The 17,914-nt window shown below is 45.5% G+C and overlaps 1 protein-coding gene across 1 annotated transcript in view; it reads right to left on the bottom strand.

Annotated features, from left to right (window-relative positions):
* Positions 1 to 4,234: 4,234 nt before the first annotated feature.
* xylb (xylulokinase homolog (H. influenzae)) overlaps positions 4,235 to 17,914 on the bottom strand; it is a 67,540-nt gene continuing 53,860 nt past the window's right edge. Inside the window, exons 18-19 of the mRNA XM_084323870.1 lie at positions 6,733 to 6,818; positions 4,235 to 4,384 (exon numbers count right to left, since the gene is read on the bottom strand). Coding sequence (XP_084179996.1) covers positions 4,313 to 4,384; positions 6,733 to 6,818 — 158 coding nt within the window. The 3' untranslated portion in view covers positions 4,235 to 4,312. The remainder of the gene's footprint in view (positions 4,385 to 6,732; positions 6,819 to 17,914) is intronic.

Consider the following 17,914-nt stretch of genomic DNA (forward strand, 5'->3'; position numbering starts at 1 on the left):
AATTAAAAGTAATTTTGCAATTACCAAAATAACTAAGTAAATTACTCAAGCAAGTACATATACCTCAAAATTATACTCAAGTACAATGCTTGAGTACAAATACTTAGTGCTTTAAAGCTTGCATGTGCCTTTTGTTTTATTTTCCTTTTCTCTTTCCCTGCTTGCATGGACCTTGAAGCTCGCACACACTCGGCACAGACCTCTGTTCACTCTCAATCCTCCACATTCTACATCCTTTCATTGTTTTAAAGAATCATTGTTTTTTCCGTTAGATAAGGTTAGAACTATAACTTCATAATCAAATGACAACTTTTTTTTTTTTTTTAAACATAACAAATTTAGACACAAGCATTAACAGTAAATATCCTAAGTAAATCACTGGATTATACATTTCAAATCAATATAAATGTAGTTTACGGGATATATATACCTAATACTTGCAGTCCAATACAATACATACATATGCTCTTGCTCGCTCTACCCCCCCGGACCCCCACTTGGATAATCCATCCATTTTCATTCGTTTCTAACCAGGAACTACAATTCATATGCTAGCTTTTATTCTCTCCACCACTTCTAACCAAATTGCAATGTTAGTTTCACTGATACCTAAAATTCTTGCTGTAGATATCTCTAGATAAATCACATCGAGATAGGTAAGAATCCATACCTTCCGGCAAATTTTTTCCGGTTGAATCCACCGTGAAGCTATCAGCTTTTTAGCAGCTGTAAGACCGGATAAAACTAGTCTCTTTAGCTGTATAGGGGCTGCATACTGAAAGACATCATTCAACAGCAATACAGAGGGATGTACAGGTATATTCAGAAGAATTCTGATAATTTCAGGGTCACTTCTTCCCAGAATTTCTTAACAGGTGGGCAATCCCAATACATATGCATAAATGTACCCTCATCACCATTTGTACATAAAGAACATATAGAATCTTGTCTAAGTCCCATTCTGTTCAATCTTATAGGAGTCAGGTATGTCCTGTGAATATAATTAAGATTAATTTGTTGATGATCCGGGTTGCGTGATGCAATTCGAACGTTTGCCCAGACTTCTTGCCAATCAAAATCTACTTCCAAATCTGGTATATCCCTCCTCCATACTAAGTCTATGACAACTTTTCATATTCCCACTCCACTCTTTAGGTGCGGACCAACCCTTTCCCTCTGAGCAGTTAAAGGTGGATTGTACCCAAAAACACTTTTTGTTATATTTGTTGATATATTTGTTACAGTGGAGCCCAGTATATAAGTGGAGTAATATAAGAGATATCAAGAATGAATAACAAAAATCTGTTGCTCCATTCTACTCTGATCCTAAACTAACCATTACCTGCCAATCTGGGCAGCGGAAGGCTAGCCATATAGCCAATGCTGCAGCTCCTAGCTAGTTAGAACTCCCTGTCTACCAGTAGATTAGAAAAGTAGATAATTATTTAGAAATTATGGCAGACAACTTTCAAGCTCCACTCCCACCTCCAGCAGCGTCCACTGTGAAAGAAGTGGGAAAAAAGAAAAGGCAGTTTTTGAAAAGGCCATGACAAAAAAGCAGCTGGATCAAGAAAGAGCTAAGGGCTCAGAATGAAGAATGGTCGTGGAATTTCTCAGGACAGGTGATTACTTTTTTTTGTTTAGTTTCGGGGGGGGGTCCTTATGGAGGGGCTTCAATGCTTCACTCAGAGGGAGGGCTGAAGGGAGAGGTGGGGTTTATGAGCTGTGGATTTTCGAATTGGGACTCCACAATCGTATAGACCAGCTTGGGGACCTATTGTGAAAAAAAAATTCCTGTGTTTTGCATAGTTTTAGTCCCAACACTGAGAAAATGTGAAATATGTGCCTTTTCTGCAGTTCAGCTCTTATTGAAAGAAGCCATTCAGAATTGCAGCCACAATCAATGTAGTTAATAAAGTGTGTGTATGTGCGTGTGTGAAAGTTGGATTTAGTTATTTCGATGGTACAGGCCACTAGATGTATGATAATTATCATATTTGTATGATAAAAGTGGCTTGCTCATTACAGAAACAGCCAATTGAGAACATGACTGAAACAGAGGGGTATAGAGGTTGCTAGAATGCATACTCTGAGTGGAACACATGTTTAGGAGACCTCAAAGACCTATATTAACTTGTTGAAAAGGACAAAAATATGTCCCATTTAGCAGCAGAGCGTGTGAAGAGGGTTATTTACAGGAGAGTGTGTGAAGAGGGTTATTAGCAGCAGAGTGTGAAGAGGGTTATTAGCAGCAGAGTGTGAATAGGGTTATTAGCAGCAGAGTGTGAAGAGGGTTATTAGCAGCAGAGTGTGAAGAGCGTTATTTGCAGCAGAGCGTGTGAAGAGGGTTATTAGCAGCAGAGTGTGAAGAGGGTTATTAGCAGCAGAGCGTGTGAAGAGGGTTATTAGCAGCAGAGTGTGTGAAGAGGGTTATTAGCAGCAGAGTGTGAAGAGGGTTATTAGTAGCAGAGTGTGAAGAGGGTTATTAGCAGCAGAGTGTGAAGAGGGTTATTTGCAGCAGAGCGTGTGAAGAGGGTTATTAGCAGCAGAGTGTGAAGAGCGTTATTTGCAGCAGAGCGTGTGAAGAGGGTTATTAGCAGCAGAGCGTGTGAAGAGGGTTATTAGCAGTAGAGCGTGTGAAGAGGGTTATTAGCAGCAGAGCGTGTGAAGAGGGTTATTAGCAGCAGAGCGTGTGAAGAGGGTTATTAGCAGCAGAGCGTGTGAAGAGGGTTATTTGCAGGAGAGCGTGTGAAGAGGGTTATTAGCAGCAGAGCGTGTGAAGAGGGTTATTAGCAGCAGAGCGTGTGAAGAGGGTTATTAGCAGCAGAGTGTGTGAAGAGGGTTATTAGCAGCAGAGCGTGTGAAGAGGGTTATTAGCAGCAGAGCGTGTGAAGAGTGTTATTAGCAGCAGAGCGTGTGAAGAGGGTTATTAGCAGCAGAGCATGTGAAGAGGGTTATTTGCAGTAGAGCGTGTGAAGAGGGTTATTTGCAGCAGAGCGTGCAAAGAGGGTTATCTGCAGGAGAGCGTGTGAAGAGGGTTATTTGCAGGAGAGCGTGTGAAGAGGGTTATTTGCAGCAGAGCGTGCAAAGAGGGTTATCTGCAGGAGAGCGTGTGAAGAGGGTTATTTGCAGTAGAGCGTGTGAAGAGGGTTATTTGCAGTAGAGCGTGTGAAGAGGGTTATTAGCAGCAGAGCGTGTGAAGAGGGTTATTAGCAGCAGAGCGTGTGAAGAGGGTTATTTGCAGTAGAGCTTGTGAAGAGGGTTATTAGCAGCAGAGCGTGTGAAGAGGGTTATTTGCAGTAGAGTGTGTGAAGAGGGTTATTAGCAGCAGAGCGTGTGAAGAGGGTTATTTGCAGTAGAGTGTGTGAAGAGGGTTATTAGCAGCAGAGCGTGTGAAGAGGGTTATTTGCAGTAGAGTGTGTGAAGAGGGTTATTAGCAGCAGAGCGTGTGAAGAGGGTTATTTACAGGAGAGCGTGTGAAGAGTGTTATTTACAGGAGAGCGTGTGAAGAGGGTTATTTACAGGAGAGCGTGTGCAAAGGGTTATTTGAGTCTCATGCTCAATGCGTGAGAGTTGGCAGCTCTGGCCATTGTGTCAATTGCAATGACCAAGGAATCGGGTTGAGCGATCACTACTATGAAATAGGTCTACTGCTCTCTGCTCCCCTCTAGTGTCTTGTCCGTTTTACTACAGTTGGTGCTTTGGGGCATTAACGTCTTGTGACATCAAGGTGTGCGTTACACTTTGCGTTAAACTGGCGTTAAACTGGATACTACTGTAATAATGAACCTCAGCATTTAATCATAGGGTAAAGTATATCCTGAGAGGCAATTTCACATCATCTACTGTTATCCTAATATTTAGATTTTGACAATCACCTTTTCCACCTTAGTTCTGTCTGGTCCTTTCTTAAATTGTCCTAAATTGGAATGACCCAAAAGGGACAGCTCTGTCCATAACGAATAAAGAATGATAGATTTGCGGGGAGCTCCCGTAGCTCACCGCATATCTCGGCGCTATTTCTGCGTCGGGGAAAACCGCGCTCGTCATGGATCTGGGGGACACGAGTTCGATTCCCGGACCCGCCGTAATTTCTCAGAATGTCTTCCCCTGCTCTACATCCCATTTCAACCTGTTTCTGTCGGTCATGTTTGACCAGAAAAGCGATAAACGCTAAAAAATAAAGTTAAAGAAATAATAAAAAAAAATAATGATAGATTTGAACTATTCTTTTTGTAGAATTCTTTCCATTTCCTATTATTCAGAGAGAGCTCCTCCAACAGGAATGATTGGTGGAAGGAACTGTGAAGAATTATGAAGGCTGCGACTGCTGTAGAATCTTCTCTTCAAATCTGGCATAGAGCTTGAGCATCCGCTGGGATATCTGGAGAAAAAAATTAGAACAGTCAAAGACACTCACACATAGAACACAGTCAAAGACACTCACGTAGAGAACAGTCAAAAACACAAGTACAACCATGCACACACTCAAATGTCACAGGCATGACAGGTATACAGTATGTGTAAACCCACATACAATCAGATTAGGTTTAAAAGAGGATGGAAAACAGAGCAAGAGAGAAGTTGTGTTTAACAGATTATCAAAAACGTTTATTCTCTTGTCTAAAACTACTGTAACAGACACAATACAGAAGAGAAAAAAATTACAACTCTTTGGCAAAGGGCTCCCTACCTCCCACACTTACACAGGCTACAACCTTATACTTAAAAAAGGGAAAGACCCGATAGACTGCTCATCATATAGACCTATCTCCCCTCTATGTGTGGATAGTAAACTTCTAGCCAAGACCCTCTCTGGCCGCTTAGAGAAGGTTCTACTTGATGTCCAGCAGCGTGGCTACATGAGTAGAGCTCCGGACTCATGATCGGAAGATCACCGTTCCCGAGCCCCAGTCAAGTCTGTTGTCGCAAAGTGGTGATGTTGTGCCAGCAGGGAGCACTCTGTCCTCTGGACTTGTCAGTAACAATGCCCCCATTACAGCTGCAAGTGCCGTCCTTCGGATGAGACGTTAAACCGAGGTCCTGAATTCCGTCATTAACCCTTTCACTGCCGCACTACCAAAACGGTTAACCCTTTCACTGCGACAATTCACAGAAGGTTAACCCTTTCACTGCCACACGACAGCCGGTTAAAGAACCGAGAGCGCCTATCGCAAAGTGTAGGGGGTTCCCTGACGATCCTGGTCAAATTCCCAATCAGGTCTCTGACATCAAGGCCACCTAATCATCCATCCCTCCTTAATTGACACCAATCCCTGTCTCCTGAGCCGTTCAGCCATTGTGTAGTGTGATGTGTGCCTGGTGCCAGTGTATGACAGCCATTGAGCCTGTGTAGCCCAAGGTTGGGTGCTACCAGTGGTGGTGAATTGGCAATTTCCACCCTACATTGTGGGGAGCACTTTGAGTGTGTAGAAAAGCACTATATAAATGTAATGTTCATTCATTCATGTTATTGCTGAAGAAAAGACTGGATTTATTCAGAGGCACCACTCGCTTTTATTTTATTTTTTTTATAAATACGAGGAAATGTTTAAATATTGTCTATTCCACATCACCATCGAATGCCCCAAAAGCTGCTGTTGTACTCAATGCATGAAAAAGCATTTGATAGAATATAGTTGAACTACCTATTTTTAGTTATGAGGATATTTGGATTTGGTGACAAATGTATTTCCTGGATCCATTTATTATATGCCTCACCTCTGTACCAATAATTTTAGATCTGCTTACTTCCCCTTGACACGTGGCACTATCCAAGGCTGCCCTTTATCTCCTCTTGTGTTTGTTTGCAATTGAGCCCCTTTCTTTTTTTTTTTTTTTTTTATTGGTCTTTTTTCCCCTCCATTTTCCGCCGATTTTCTCCCATCCCAATGTTAGTCGTATGCCAATTCCGAGTCCCTTCCTGGTCGCTGCGCTTTACCCCCCACAGTCAGATCATATGGGAGAGTGGAGGCTACCACGTGCTTCCTCCGACACACGTCCAGCCAATCACCGCTTCTTTTCACCTGGCAGCGCGGATTCTCATTGAGAGGGCGTAGCGTGTGGGAGGACCACACTATCCCCCTCACGTCCAATCCGCGCTTAGCAGGCGCCCCGACCGAACTGTAGGAGTCGCTGTTTACAACGACCCGGACCCACCCCGCCAGCTTCTCCCACCCTCTGATACAGCCAATCGTATCAGTGCAGACGGCCAGCCAAGCTGGTGACAACCCCGGAGCTGTGAGCTGGATTCGAACAGGCAAATCCAACTCAGCTCCGGGGCTGGTGACGAGCGCAATCTCCGCTCGACCACCTAACCGCCTCAATTGAGCCCCTTTCTATTGTTTTAAAAACAACTCCCTCATTGCAGGGGATCATGCATGGGGATATGGAATTTTGGCTCTCGCTATATGTGGCCGTGCCCAGCACTTACATCCTCATTTAGGCCACGGGAAAGTTTCATAAAAGCAAAACAATTTTTTTTTTTTTTTTTTTCATATGATCAGTTTGAATGTTTAAGAACATGTTTACTATAAAAGCTAACAGTTATAGTCAATCAATTGAAAGACAACATTTTCACAACTGACCACTTTTGCAGACTGAGTTTTGCAATCAAATATGATGGCTTTATTTACATTTATGTTAATTACAATTACTTTATCTCTGGAAAAGACAAAAGAGAAAAAGGGTAAGAAAGAGAAGAGCGGTGGAGACAGAAAAAAGATGAAGTACCTCCTGAGCTCCAGAGTGAGGAGTGACTGCGAGCTGAGGAGCTGGAGCCTCCCGGGTCACATCTGAGAAGGACACCCCAGACCCTGCTACCAGTCCACCCACCCACCCACCCCCACACCCACACACACACACACACACACACACACACACACACACACACACACACACACAGCTTAATTTGAATCCACAAAGAGGGGGGGGGGGGGCACTTTAAAACACTTATTATTCATTCAACCTTTATTTAATTATCTGAACTGCACCCTCATTTTCAATGATGCCGAGATGCAGGCAATAATAAAACATGTAACAAAAACAAAGATAAATCCGACAATAACCCAGAGTGTTTAGGACCTGCCCCCATGCCGCAGCTCAGTAGAGAAAATAAACTAACCCGTTTATAACGGGGTGCAATAATGCCGGAAGGCGTTAGAGGGCGGTATAATACCGTCTGCCAGCTCAGACACACTCAGAACAGTATGCACAAGGTGCCCCGCTGAATTATGAAATAATAAAAGAAATACCGTGACAGAAACGTAGATCTACGTTTCCGGCACTCAGCGATCGGGCGACAGAAACGTAGATCTACGTGAACGGCAGTCAATGTGTTAAGAATTAAAGGGCCCCTATCTTATAAATGGCCTTTTCCAGTGGTTTGCATTGTTTTCTAGCAATGTGGGGTTGTACCAACACTGACTAGATGTGAAATTTCTACCAAGTCCCATTCCTCCAGTTCAGCTGAGACAAGAATCTCCCCCACTAAACCAAGCCATTCTGAATTTACGTGGATCTGTGACGTGTAAGAATTCTTAACTGTGATTGGAGGAGTTAGTGTAACGTTGAGTAAGTATGAGCAAAACCAAGCGAGTGGAAATAATGCGGAAGCGGTTTCCCTGTCAGTCAGCACTTCCTCAAAAGAGTTCGACAGTGTTCCTAGAGAGAGAGAGGGAGAGAGGCTCATACACACGCGGTGCAAGTCTCGGAGCGCACTGCATTGAGAGAGAGAGAGAGGGAGAGACTCTCGCCGCGAACTCTCTCACGCACGGCATGAGTCCTGAACAACAGCGTGTAGTCCAAAAACTGCCACTGCCCGATATCATTCAGAAAGCAGTGCGCTCCAAGTCTCGCGCCTCACGTGTATGAGAGCTCTCTCTCTCTCTCTCTCTCTCTCTCTCTCTCTCTTAACACTTTAATCGCCAAGGACGCCGTAACTCGTCATTCCCCGCCAAGCTTAATCTGCCAATGACGCCGTAACACGTCATTGAGATCAATATTTAAAAAATCTGTAATCGCAATCATATTTCTCCCGCGGAGACTTGAGATCTACTGTTGATCCCCTCTCAACTCTCCAACGGTTCAAGAGCGCCATCTGGTGGCCGATCGGCGGATCGCCCAAACCGGAAACGGAAACTGGTGCTCATCCAAATTCGGTCCGACCACTCGCTATAGGTCCCGGGACTCGAGCTCGACACAATGGATAGCGATCCGATACCAATAACTCGATAAACAACATGATTTGGACGTATATACTATTATACAACCTGGAGATGGATCGCATATTTCAACATCCCATAATAGGAATCTTTTTGCTCCACGCTCATCGCCCAACGGCCCGATGAGACTGGGGTAAGTTTCAGCGTTTATTTTTACTGTGTTCGATACAAACTGCTCTAATGATCATATCACCCACACTACATGAATCATCTAACGTTGGCCACGGAATTATAAACGACCCCCCCCCCCCCATCCGGTCAACATCAGATGATAAGTAGTAACTTCTAGAAGCACGTCCATTTGACATTTTTTATCTGGCGCCGATCGCTATCAAACTGTATTTGATCATCAATATAAAGCATTTAGGGCTATAAATCACATTCTGCAGAATGCTGCAGAAAACGATAAAAACATTTATACTTTAGACCGTATTTTAGTATGAATATGTGAATGAAAAAGTATAACGTTCCTACATCCTGAACGATAGATAATCGACGTTGAATGGGCCATAGTAATGTCAATTTAGCAATACAATTTAAAAAGTTATAGCCCTGCAAAGAAGGGGAACTTCTCCATAGACAAATAGAGCTGGCAGAGGATGGTATAAGGATGTGGCAAAGAAAGTGTTAATCTAATTAATCGCATTTTAATCGCATAACCATTTTAGGCCATATTTCAAATTGCATGTGTCTGGAATGGATGGCAGAATTCAGTACTGTATCTACAAAACCTTCTGTTTAATCATCTTCCCTTTATTTATTTGCTTAGATTTTTCAGGTCTGGTCAATTTTAGCATGGTGTTATTCACAGACAAAAAATTATAATAATAATTGAATTGATATTCTCATTTGGTTCATTACAATTATTATTATTTAATTTAATTATGTTTTTGGTAGATTTTTATTTGTTTGTTCTACCGGGCAGTCCGGTAGAGAGAGAGAGAGGAAGAACGGGAGACAGAGCGGGGGGAAGACATTCGGCAAAGGACGCCGGGTCCGGGAATCGAACCCGGGTCGGCCGCTTTGTGACGTTTGTAAATGTTTATTCTACGTTCTTATGGAATGAATGAGATAAAACATTTAAAAAAAAAGTGTAAAATCTCTATTTTATTTATTTATTAATTTTGTGTTTTTAACGCGATAATTTGCTGTGTAATTAATTAATCTAATTAACGCGATAAACTGAGAGCCCTAAAAAAAATGTACAGATGTGTTCCATAGACTCCCAGGAATTGTGTACAATTGTGTAAAAATTGTGAAAAATATAGCAAAATATGGGACCTTTAACTCATTCAGGGCCAACAGCGCCCTCTGCTGATGGCCCTTCGGGCCAACGCTTTATCCAATGGAGAATAGGACTTATTTGCGAGTGCTTAAAACATATCAAATATAATAGCAATAGATCTAAATAACACAGTGATCGTCAATGAGTTGCTTCCAGTCAACATGCACAAAACAGATAATTTTTTCATACATTTCCATTTTATACCGTGATGAATATCAATATATTTCTAGGGCGTTCTGTCTCATCTCAATACACTCCAGCAAATCGAGCATGAATGTATTTCCTTAAAAATCGTGCCATTTGTCGCTTGATTTATGAATAGTTTTCAAGTAAACGATTATCGATAGTATGTGTCCTCATGCACGAAGAGAAGCGGGTCTGAAAAATCGCTTCTCCGTACTTTGGTCGGCGCAAACCTCACACACACACGCGCTCCGATGGTGGTGATAGGAACATCTGATTACCCCAAGATTCGTAACATAAAGGCCTTACCTCACATCTGATGTCATGCAAAAAGATTAATCCAATTCCTGATTGCCATTCCAAATATTGATCGCATTTTATTTTTTTTTAATCCACTTTTTCTCCCATTTTCAATTTTTTTCCCATCCCAATTTTCGTATCATCCAATTCAACCCTCCCCTGTCTTTGAACGCTGTTTCATGCCTCCCACAAGCCGGCTGCAATGTGGACTAAGTCATACATAGCACGAGTCCCCTCCGATACTCGAGGTAACAGCAGTCGCATCTTTTCACCTGCGCGGTGCGATCTTTCAGCGTCAGGGGTCTGGGCTTTGGAGGGGCCCCGCCCCGTCGCTTCCTGATTCTACTGCGCAGGCGCACCAACCGACCTGTAGGAGTCGCTGTCCACAACGCCCGATCCCCACCCATCAGTTTCCCTCCCCCTAATACTGCCAATGTGTATTAGTGCGGACGACCAGCTAAACTGAAAGCAATGTGGAGCGCTGGGCTCGAACAGGGAGGCGTACCTGTTCGAGCCCAGTCTCCAGTATTCGTGGTGAGCACCTTGCCCACTGCACCACGTAGCCGCATATTGATCGTGTTTATTGATCCAACGTTATATATCCAAAACACATAATCCACGCTGCTCTGAGTGTCCTCAGTCCATCTGTTATAACAATACTGCATGCCCGAGAAATAAAACCTGGACGGACTTATTTTTTTGATGCACAGTCCCAGCCAATCCAATCCAATGATGTGCAATACCATCCGGGAGACGATAGGCGGCGGTATTTGCCCTTTGTGAGCTCAGACCCATTCCCAATGATAACGTCAGGCTAGATGGATGAAAAATGAATGGATATCGCTAATAAAAGAAATATGGATTAAAACCCGAGATTATTTTGTTTTTAAGAATTGTAATGGATCACAAGTGTGTTTTTGATTTGTTGTAAACAAAGACAGAAAATAAACTTCATTCAATTAATAAACTGTATGCCTCACTGTCACTGTGTGGAAGAGACTGTGATCATTCTTTTGTGCAAGGCAACATCAGGCTTGATTTAAAACATTACTTTCCTAACTTAGTGAAACTAAATGTAACAAATTAACACAGATATAAATGTACTGAATGGTTATTTCTTATTTTATTTATTATAAAAATCAATCCGATATATATATTTTTTACCAATAACCGATCCAGCTAATATCAGCGGCCGATACCGATACCAATATCGGATCGGTGCATCCCTAGTTTTTGGATTGTTTGATCTTTTTACTTTGATCCCCGCTCTACAGACTTGCCTAGAGCGATCTGCATCATTTTCGACCATCCCCACACATTAGAACTGCAATGCCGATCAACTATCACCAGGTGGCGGTATCGTCCGTGTCTGAACTGCGATGGCTTGGGTTGAATCACACTCTAACTTTAATTTCTGCTTCAGTGGCCACTCCTCCTGCAGGGACATAGATTCACATTGATCGCCTAGAAATTCCGTCGCCTAAGCGTATTTTACCATCGAAACGTGTATAGACATATACAATGGTAATCGCGATGCGATCACTTGGAATTCTTCTTCTTGGAATACTTTCTGGCTAAGGTAAGGTACGGTACATTCTATGTCTATTTTACCGAATCTGAAACGTGTTTTTCTAACTATCACAGTTCTGTGTTTCACCGGACAAAAAACATGCTCGGCAAACGCGATCATAGTTCGACTTGAGTTCAAACGACTCCCCCCCCCCCTTGATGATTTTGTGATGGTATATATATACATATCATATACCTTTGATTTGGGAGTATTCAGGGTTTCAGGGGATCAGCCAGAACGGTTTGGGCTTATTGCACATACCGCGTTTTATCTCGCGATCTATGAAAAAATACTATTATCTTGGAAATATTGTAATAAACTACAAACTACAGCGTGTGTAAACAAACTATTATTCCCATGCTGGACTACAAGTAATGTTTGTCAAAATGAGCCACACCGTGTCTCAACAGCTATAATACAGAACACAAACACAAACAAAGGATGCAATGTGTCATGAAAAAACTAATTAAGCAAGCTCTATACATTACGAAATAAACAAAATACAATAAGAAATAAACAAAGAGCTTCCCTCTCCCTCATTTCGGGTTTATTTTTTCCCCTTCCTGATATCTGCCAACAGCGCTGCCGGGTGCAAACTGCTCCGCGAGCTAACTGCGCTGACAGATATCAGGAGCAAATTGCACACCTATGGGCGTGTTTGCGCTAGTACAGGGGTGGCCAACCAGTCAGAGACTAAGAGCCACAAAAATGACTGTGGTACGACAAAGAGCCACACCATATACCAGCGTTTCTCAACCGTCACGGCACCCTTCATGTGTTTATAGGTCTCACCCTCTCTGGCCTCTGAAGTTGCTAATGTCTTTTTTATTTGGGCCTCACAGGGTAAAAAGTACCCAGTAAGACCCACGGTTGCAAAATTACAAAAACACTTTTAGCCATTTAAAAAAAGAATGTTTATTTAAAAAATGTTAAGCACATGTATAGTCAAGTGGTCCTGTTGTTCAGCCTCACAATGCTATTTGATAGTAAATGTGTTTATATGTCCCACCCTCTGGCCTCTGAAGTTGCTAATGTCTTTTTAATTTGGGCCTCACAGGGTTAACCTCTTAAGCCCGAGATATACAGTAAAAGTGTATATTTTCAGCATTACGTTTGTTTACCAATTATTTTAACTGTTATTAGTGAAATATAAGATTATAGAAATCTAAGGGCATTGAGTTGGAAACCGGCGCATATTGACAGGAGGAAGTGGCACAGCCAAAAGTGAGTGTAGTCTAAAACGTTAGGTTATGACTATAACCAAGTTCTGTTAGTTAGGGGCGATGCTTGGCATCGCTACTGCACTATCTCGCGTACGTGCACGCGTACTGAATAAACCACAAATGTACCTCTAATACCAGTATTAGTCTGACCACACCCCTCATCAGCTTACCTTCATAAGCAGGTGTGTGGTCACCTGCTCTCCTCCTTCCCAAGCTTTCACCACAAGGTGAGGACAAGGGCTGCAGCGGCGTCCGATGCCAAGCATCGCCCCTAACTAACAGAACTTGGTTATAGTCATAACCTAACGTTCTGTATCGTTAGTGGCTTAGCTTGGCATCGCTACTGCACAAGGGAGGCCAAGCGGAGCCACTTGGCTGACAAATACACCCCGCTGACAGCCCCCCAAAACCATCAGAACAGGGAGGGCCGAGCCCCCCCGACCCCCCCTAATGGAGGGTAGCCCCCCTATTAGGGACGTCACGGGAGGGCGACGGACCCGACCGTGCGAAGAGGCACTCAAGCAACTCAACGCACAGGGTGAGCAGACCGTGGCTTGACCCCACGACTACACACACGCACAACCCGCATGCCACCCGGGAACGAACGGAGGAACAACCTCGTTACTGCCCCCAGAATCACGGGGTCAAGGGCAAACCCAACCCCGTGGCAAGGCCGTAGCAGCGGAGCACGAAGGAAGACCCAGACCCACCAAAAGGACTGGACTCCCTGGAATGGGGGCCCGGAGAAGTCCATGATGCCAGCATCAAGACCCCACCAGGTGGGCACGTAGTGCCCCGCCCCCCACATCGCCAGCGTATTCGGACAAAGGCCCCTCAGTTACTGCACCTGGCATTCCCAGGCGGAACCAACCAGGCCAGAACCTGCCCAGCTTCCGAGATCGGACGAGACCGGGCGTGTTCAGGTCGGTATGGCCGTAAGCCGAGCGGGCCCCGTCCCCCCAATAGTACACCGCCTGGCACACTGACCCTGCAGAATAGGCAGTCAGCATGGCCGTAAGCACACAAAAAAGGTTAACCAACGGAAGCAGGCAGCGCACCGGGGAAAAACCAGGCAACAGGCTGTTAACCCTAGCCTGGAGACTGCGGACGAGACAGGCGCCAGAGGGGACAGCTGAACACAGCCGCCCCGGCGGAAGGAGCGTAAGCTGGCGGTGTTGCATGACCAAGCCTCCATTTAACAACCCCCACCCAGAGGGGTCGAGGCAGAGAAGGCTGACACGATTGGCAGACGTCATGAACGTGCAGGGGCACCCTCAAACGGTGAACCCGGGAGTTGACACTGCTCCAACACACCAGGGAATCAACCACCTCGGTGTTACCCAATGCGGTGGTTGTTCCTATAACCCCTCAAGAAAAAACTCCAAAACACACCTGCGGGTATACACCGGCTATACCGCAGTACAAGTGTTTCAGTTTCCAAAAAGGGTTAACCCAGGCCTACGGGTTGCAAACATCACTTCGGACCGGGCCTGGCGGTACGGGAAGCACAGGGTCACCAGAGGAGGTCAAAAAACCACCCCCACAGGCCCCTCTTCGCCATGCGTGAGAGAGGAGCGAAAAATAATGGAGAACCAGCCCCTAAGCACACCGTACCTGGTATTCCCCGGCGGTCTCCCAACCAAGTACTAACCAGGACCAACCTGTGTAGCGGCCGAGATCCGACGAGATCGAGCGCATACAGAATGGCATGGCTGTAAGCCATGACGACAGTGCTGAGTAAAAACATACCCAACCAGGGTCTCCATAGCGCTTAACCCTGTGACACCCAGACCGACCTGGCATTTTTCCCCCTGAAAAAAAGCCCAAGTCCCTCAGGGTACCAGAACAGCAGATCTGCATCCCCGGCGGACAACGGGTTCAACTGATCTGGACCAGCGTGACCAGAACCAGTCCCGTGCCCTAACCACGCCGACATGCCTACTCCAGGAGAAGGGCAGATATGCGTGTTGATCTTAACATGAAAAGAAGGCGCCACCCAGACGTCGGGACGAACCGCGCCTGGTGGCCCACCCCAAGGGCGTGAGACCCCACTACATATGTTCAGATCCATCCCGTCATCATCCCCCAGACATGAACGAGAATCCGTCGACAACCCACCCAGGTCATGGGATGTGGTCGCCGGAAGAGGAAAAACCCCCATCTCAGTTGCTTTATAAAAACGCTGTTTCAACCACAAGCAACTAAGGCGTGCCAGTCAATCGCCTGTTTACAGCGAGCTAGCACTATACGTGCGTCGGGACACACCCCCATCAATGAACAGGCTATTTAGACCTGTCATTGAATCCCCAAGGCGCCCAGGGGAACGACAAGAGGGGTGTGACACTCCCTAACTCCAACACTTCTGGAATAGAAAGAAGGAAGCATCAACAGTATGTATCCCAGTCTACACAGCCGGGGTAAAAAATGTTCACATTTTTACATCCCACCACCCTCCCATAGGAAAGAGACGGGGATCCCCAGAGAGACTTCCCACGCGAGCTGTACAGATTGAAAAGAATATATTGCACCTTGAGCCATGTAAAAAACTGGTTTTAGGGCCTCCGGGGAAGAGACACCGAACCCATACACACTCAATAAACGAATTGAATCGAATATACATACAATAGAAAAGGACCCTTCTAGAGGGTCCACTCACTTTGACAATCTGAGGAGGAAGGCTCTGTACTCTGATGGAGGCTTCCTCACATGGAAGAAGGAGTCCGAACTCACAGAAGGCCTGAGTAGGCGCTTGGTGAGGAGGAGCCCTGACCACCCCCCCTGAAAACAGATCCATCACATGGACCTGAACAGCACACGGAAGTCCTACCAACAGAGACGCGCACGGTGACGTACTCTATGGCGGGGGAATTCCTGCGGTGCACACGCCCAATATACCAGGCCGTGGGACCAGGAACTCCCTCCCCCCCCCCCCGTAACGTGCCGAACCGCCACGTGACGGGAACCTTGAAGGACAGGGGGTGTACCCCTGACCGACAGAACAATGGGGAGAGGAAAGGTTACCAGTTCACCCCTTTACGACCCCACACCCATGATACGACGTAACGACAAAAAGAGAATATGACACAGTCATAGTCAGCTCTATGAAGCGTTTCACAGCTCCACACAGCGCACGAGCTAACCTGCTATCTGATTTTTACTAAGGAAAAACACAGAATAGAGAGGGCTCTAAGAACCCCGGTCCAACATACACATGTGCTTCTGTGGTCAGTACAACCCAGTTGTAGGTCACATGACACACACAACCCATCATCACCTACAAAAAATGGCAAAAAAACACTCAACAGAGGAACGCCGTTTTTTTCACAATGAGAGAATACATCATTCTTGATTAGTATCGACCACAGGCCTTGCTAAGCACACATGACAGCAACCAAACCAATTTCCCTTTAGGAAATAAGTTTCTCCAGCAGATTTAGCACAACCTCAGCAATCAAGCTGAGAGTTACATCGTATCCCTACCACACAAAAGACACAATTAATGCACAACATGTCTGATAGGAGGTGATAAAGTCCCCAGGGAACCGGGGGGGGAAACACAATCCTCCTATTTTACCCTCAATACGGCCAGTTAAAACAGGAAAACCTGTTAATGTGTGAACTCACTGTTCATTGTCATTACAGTCTGAGAAAGAACATTCTTTTACTCACTCGTCACCAAGCATAGCTTCATAGGTTAGTTGCCTTAGTAGTGAGTACACGGTACACATAAACACCATGATGTTTCTCACACAACAACCAGATCAATACATCACGACCTGCACGGAGAAGCTAACTGCCAGTGACAAAAACAGCTCACACACAACCCGCAACGTATCTCAAATGCATTGCAACAACACACGTTTTGGGAAAAAACACCGTTATTCACAATACATTTAGCAAGGTAAAACCAGAAGACGTGTTATGAGGTCTGGCCAACCCCGTACCTGCCCGGAACGCAGATCAGCGAAGTGCAGTCACAAGCCACCGTAGAACACAGCCGTCCCGTGTTGTTCGATCCGGGCAGCGTCGCCGCTCCACCAGTCGCTACAGTCCTCTTTGTTGACGCAATCCCCGTCTAGGCTCAGGCAGGGTCGACGAACATCCCCTGTCAAGGATGACGTCGTGGTCAAGAGTGTAAAACATGTTAAAATCAAAGCACGTTCAACAGAATAGCATCAAGCTAACGGCTGCTCCAACCGTTCGGGTGCTATTGCTTCCGCTCGCGAGACGCCGATCTACGACGCACGCGATCAGGAGCGAGCTCCCGGCGGCGCGCGAGAAGCCAAGCTACCCCGCGCCAGGCCACCGACCGGCTAACCGTAAGCTATGAACATGTAAACAATGACATAACACTCACCCAGACAGGCCGCCGTTCTGAACCCTCCTCACTTTTTAAGAGAAAAGAGAAAACAAGACGTCAACACCGCTTCACAACGGTGACATTAACACGTCCGGCGGAATCAGCACAGTACCAACTGGCCTGTATAGCTGACTTTGAACATGAATCTGCCGCTATCGCACATTACATGCACATATCCCCTCGTGAAGGAATACTCTCATTTGGATATGAAAGATGGGGTCTTAACACGGTGACAGAGAGAATCCACTCGTCCAGAACACACAGGGATCACCAGTGTCAATGGTCGCGGCCCACTAGTTAAAACTATAATGGTCGCCAGACCAAGGCCTTCTGTCGCCTAGACGGCTAAACAAAGGACCCTAGCCTGGGGCCGGTTTCCATAAACTTTGTCAAGTAGCCCCCATAGCACTAACAGACAAGTGGAGCCCGCCAGCAAACACTACTCACCCAACCTGGAACGCACCGCTCCTCACAACAGCGGCATGTCCGACAGTTCAGCTGTGGCCTGACAGGTTTCACCCCAACAAACACAGCAAGGAACTGCAGTTGAGAAGCATGCAGCGGCGTGCTCCCAATACGAAAACCGGTGGAGGGTTTGTAGAATGATCATCATCTTCTAGACACTCCAGTACGAAGACAATATCGCCGTATTTTCTCGAAAATAGTGAGAGAGAAAATAAAGATATGATGTCAACGTATCCTTGTTTCCCAAGCTGTTCCTAATCCAATTTCTTCCATCATGGTGTCAAGTGTGGGGATCTACCGAGGCAC

Source organism: Notolepis coatsorum, assembly GCF_963971535.1.
Source record: "Notolepis coatsorum genome assembly, chromosome: 10".
In the NCBI taxonomy this organism is placed as follows: domain Eukaryota; kingdom Metazoa; phylum Chordata; class Actinopteri; order Aulopiformes; family Paralepididae; genus Notolepis; species Notolepis coatsorum.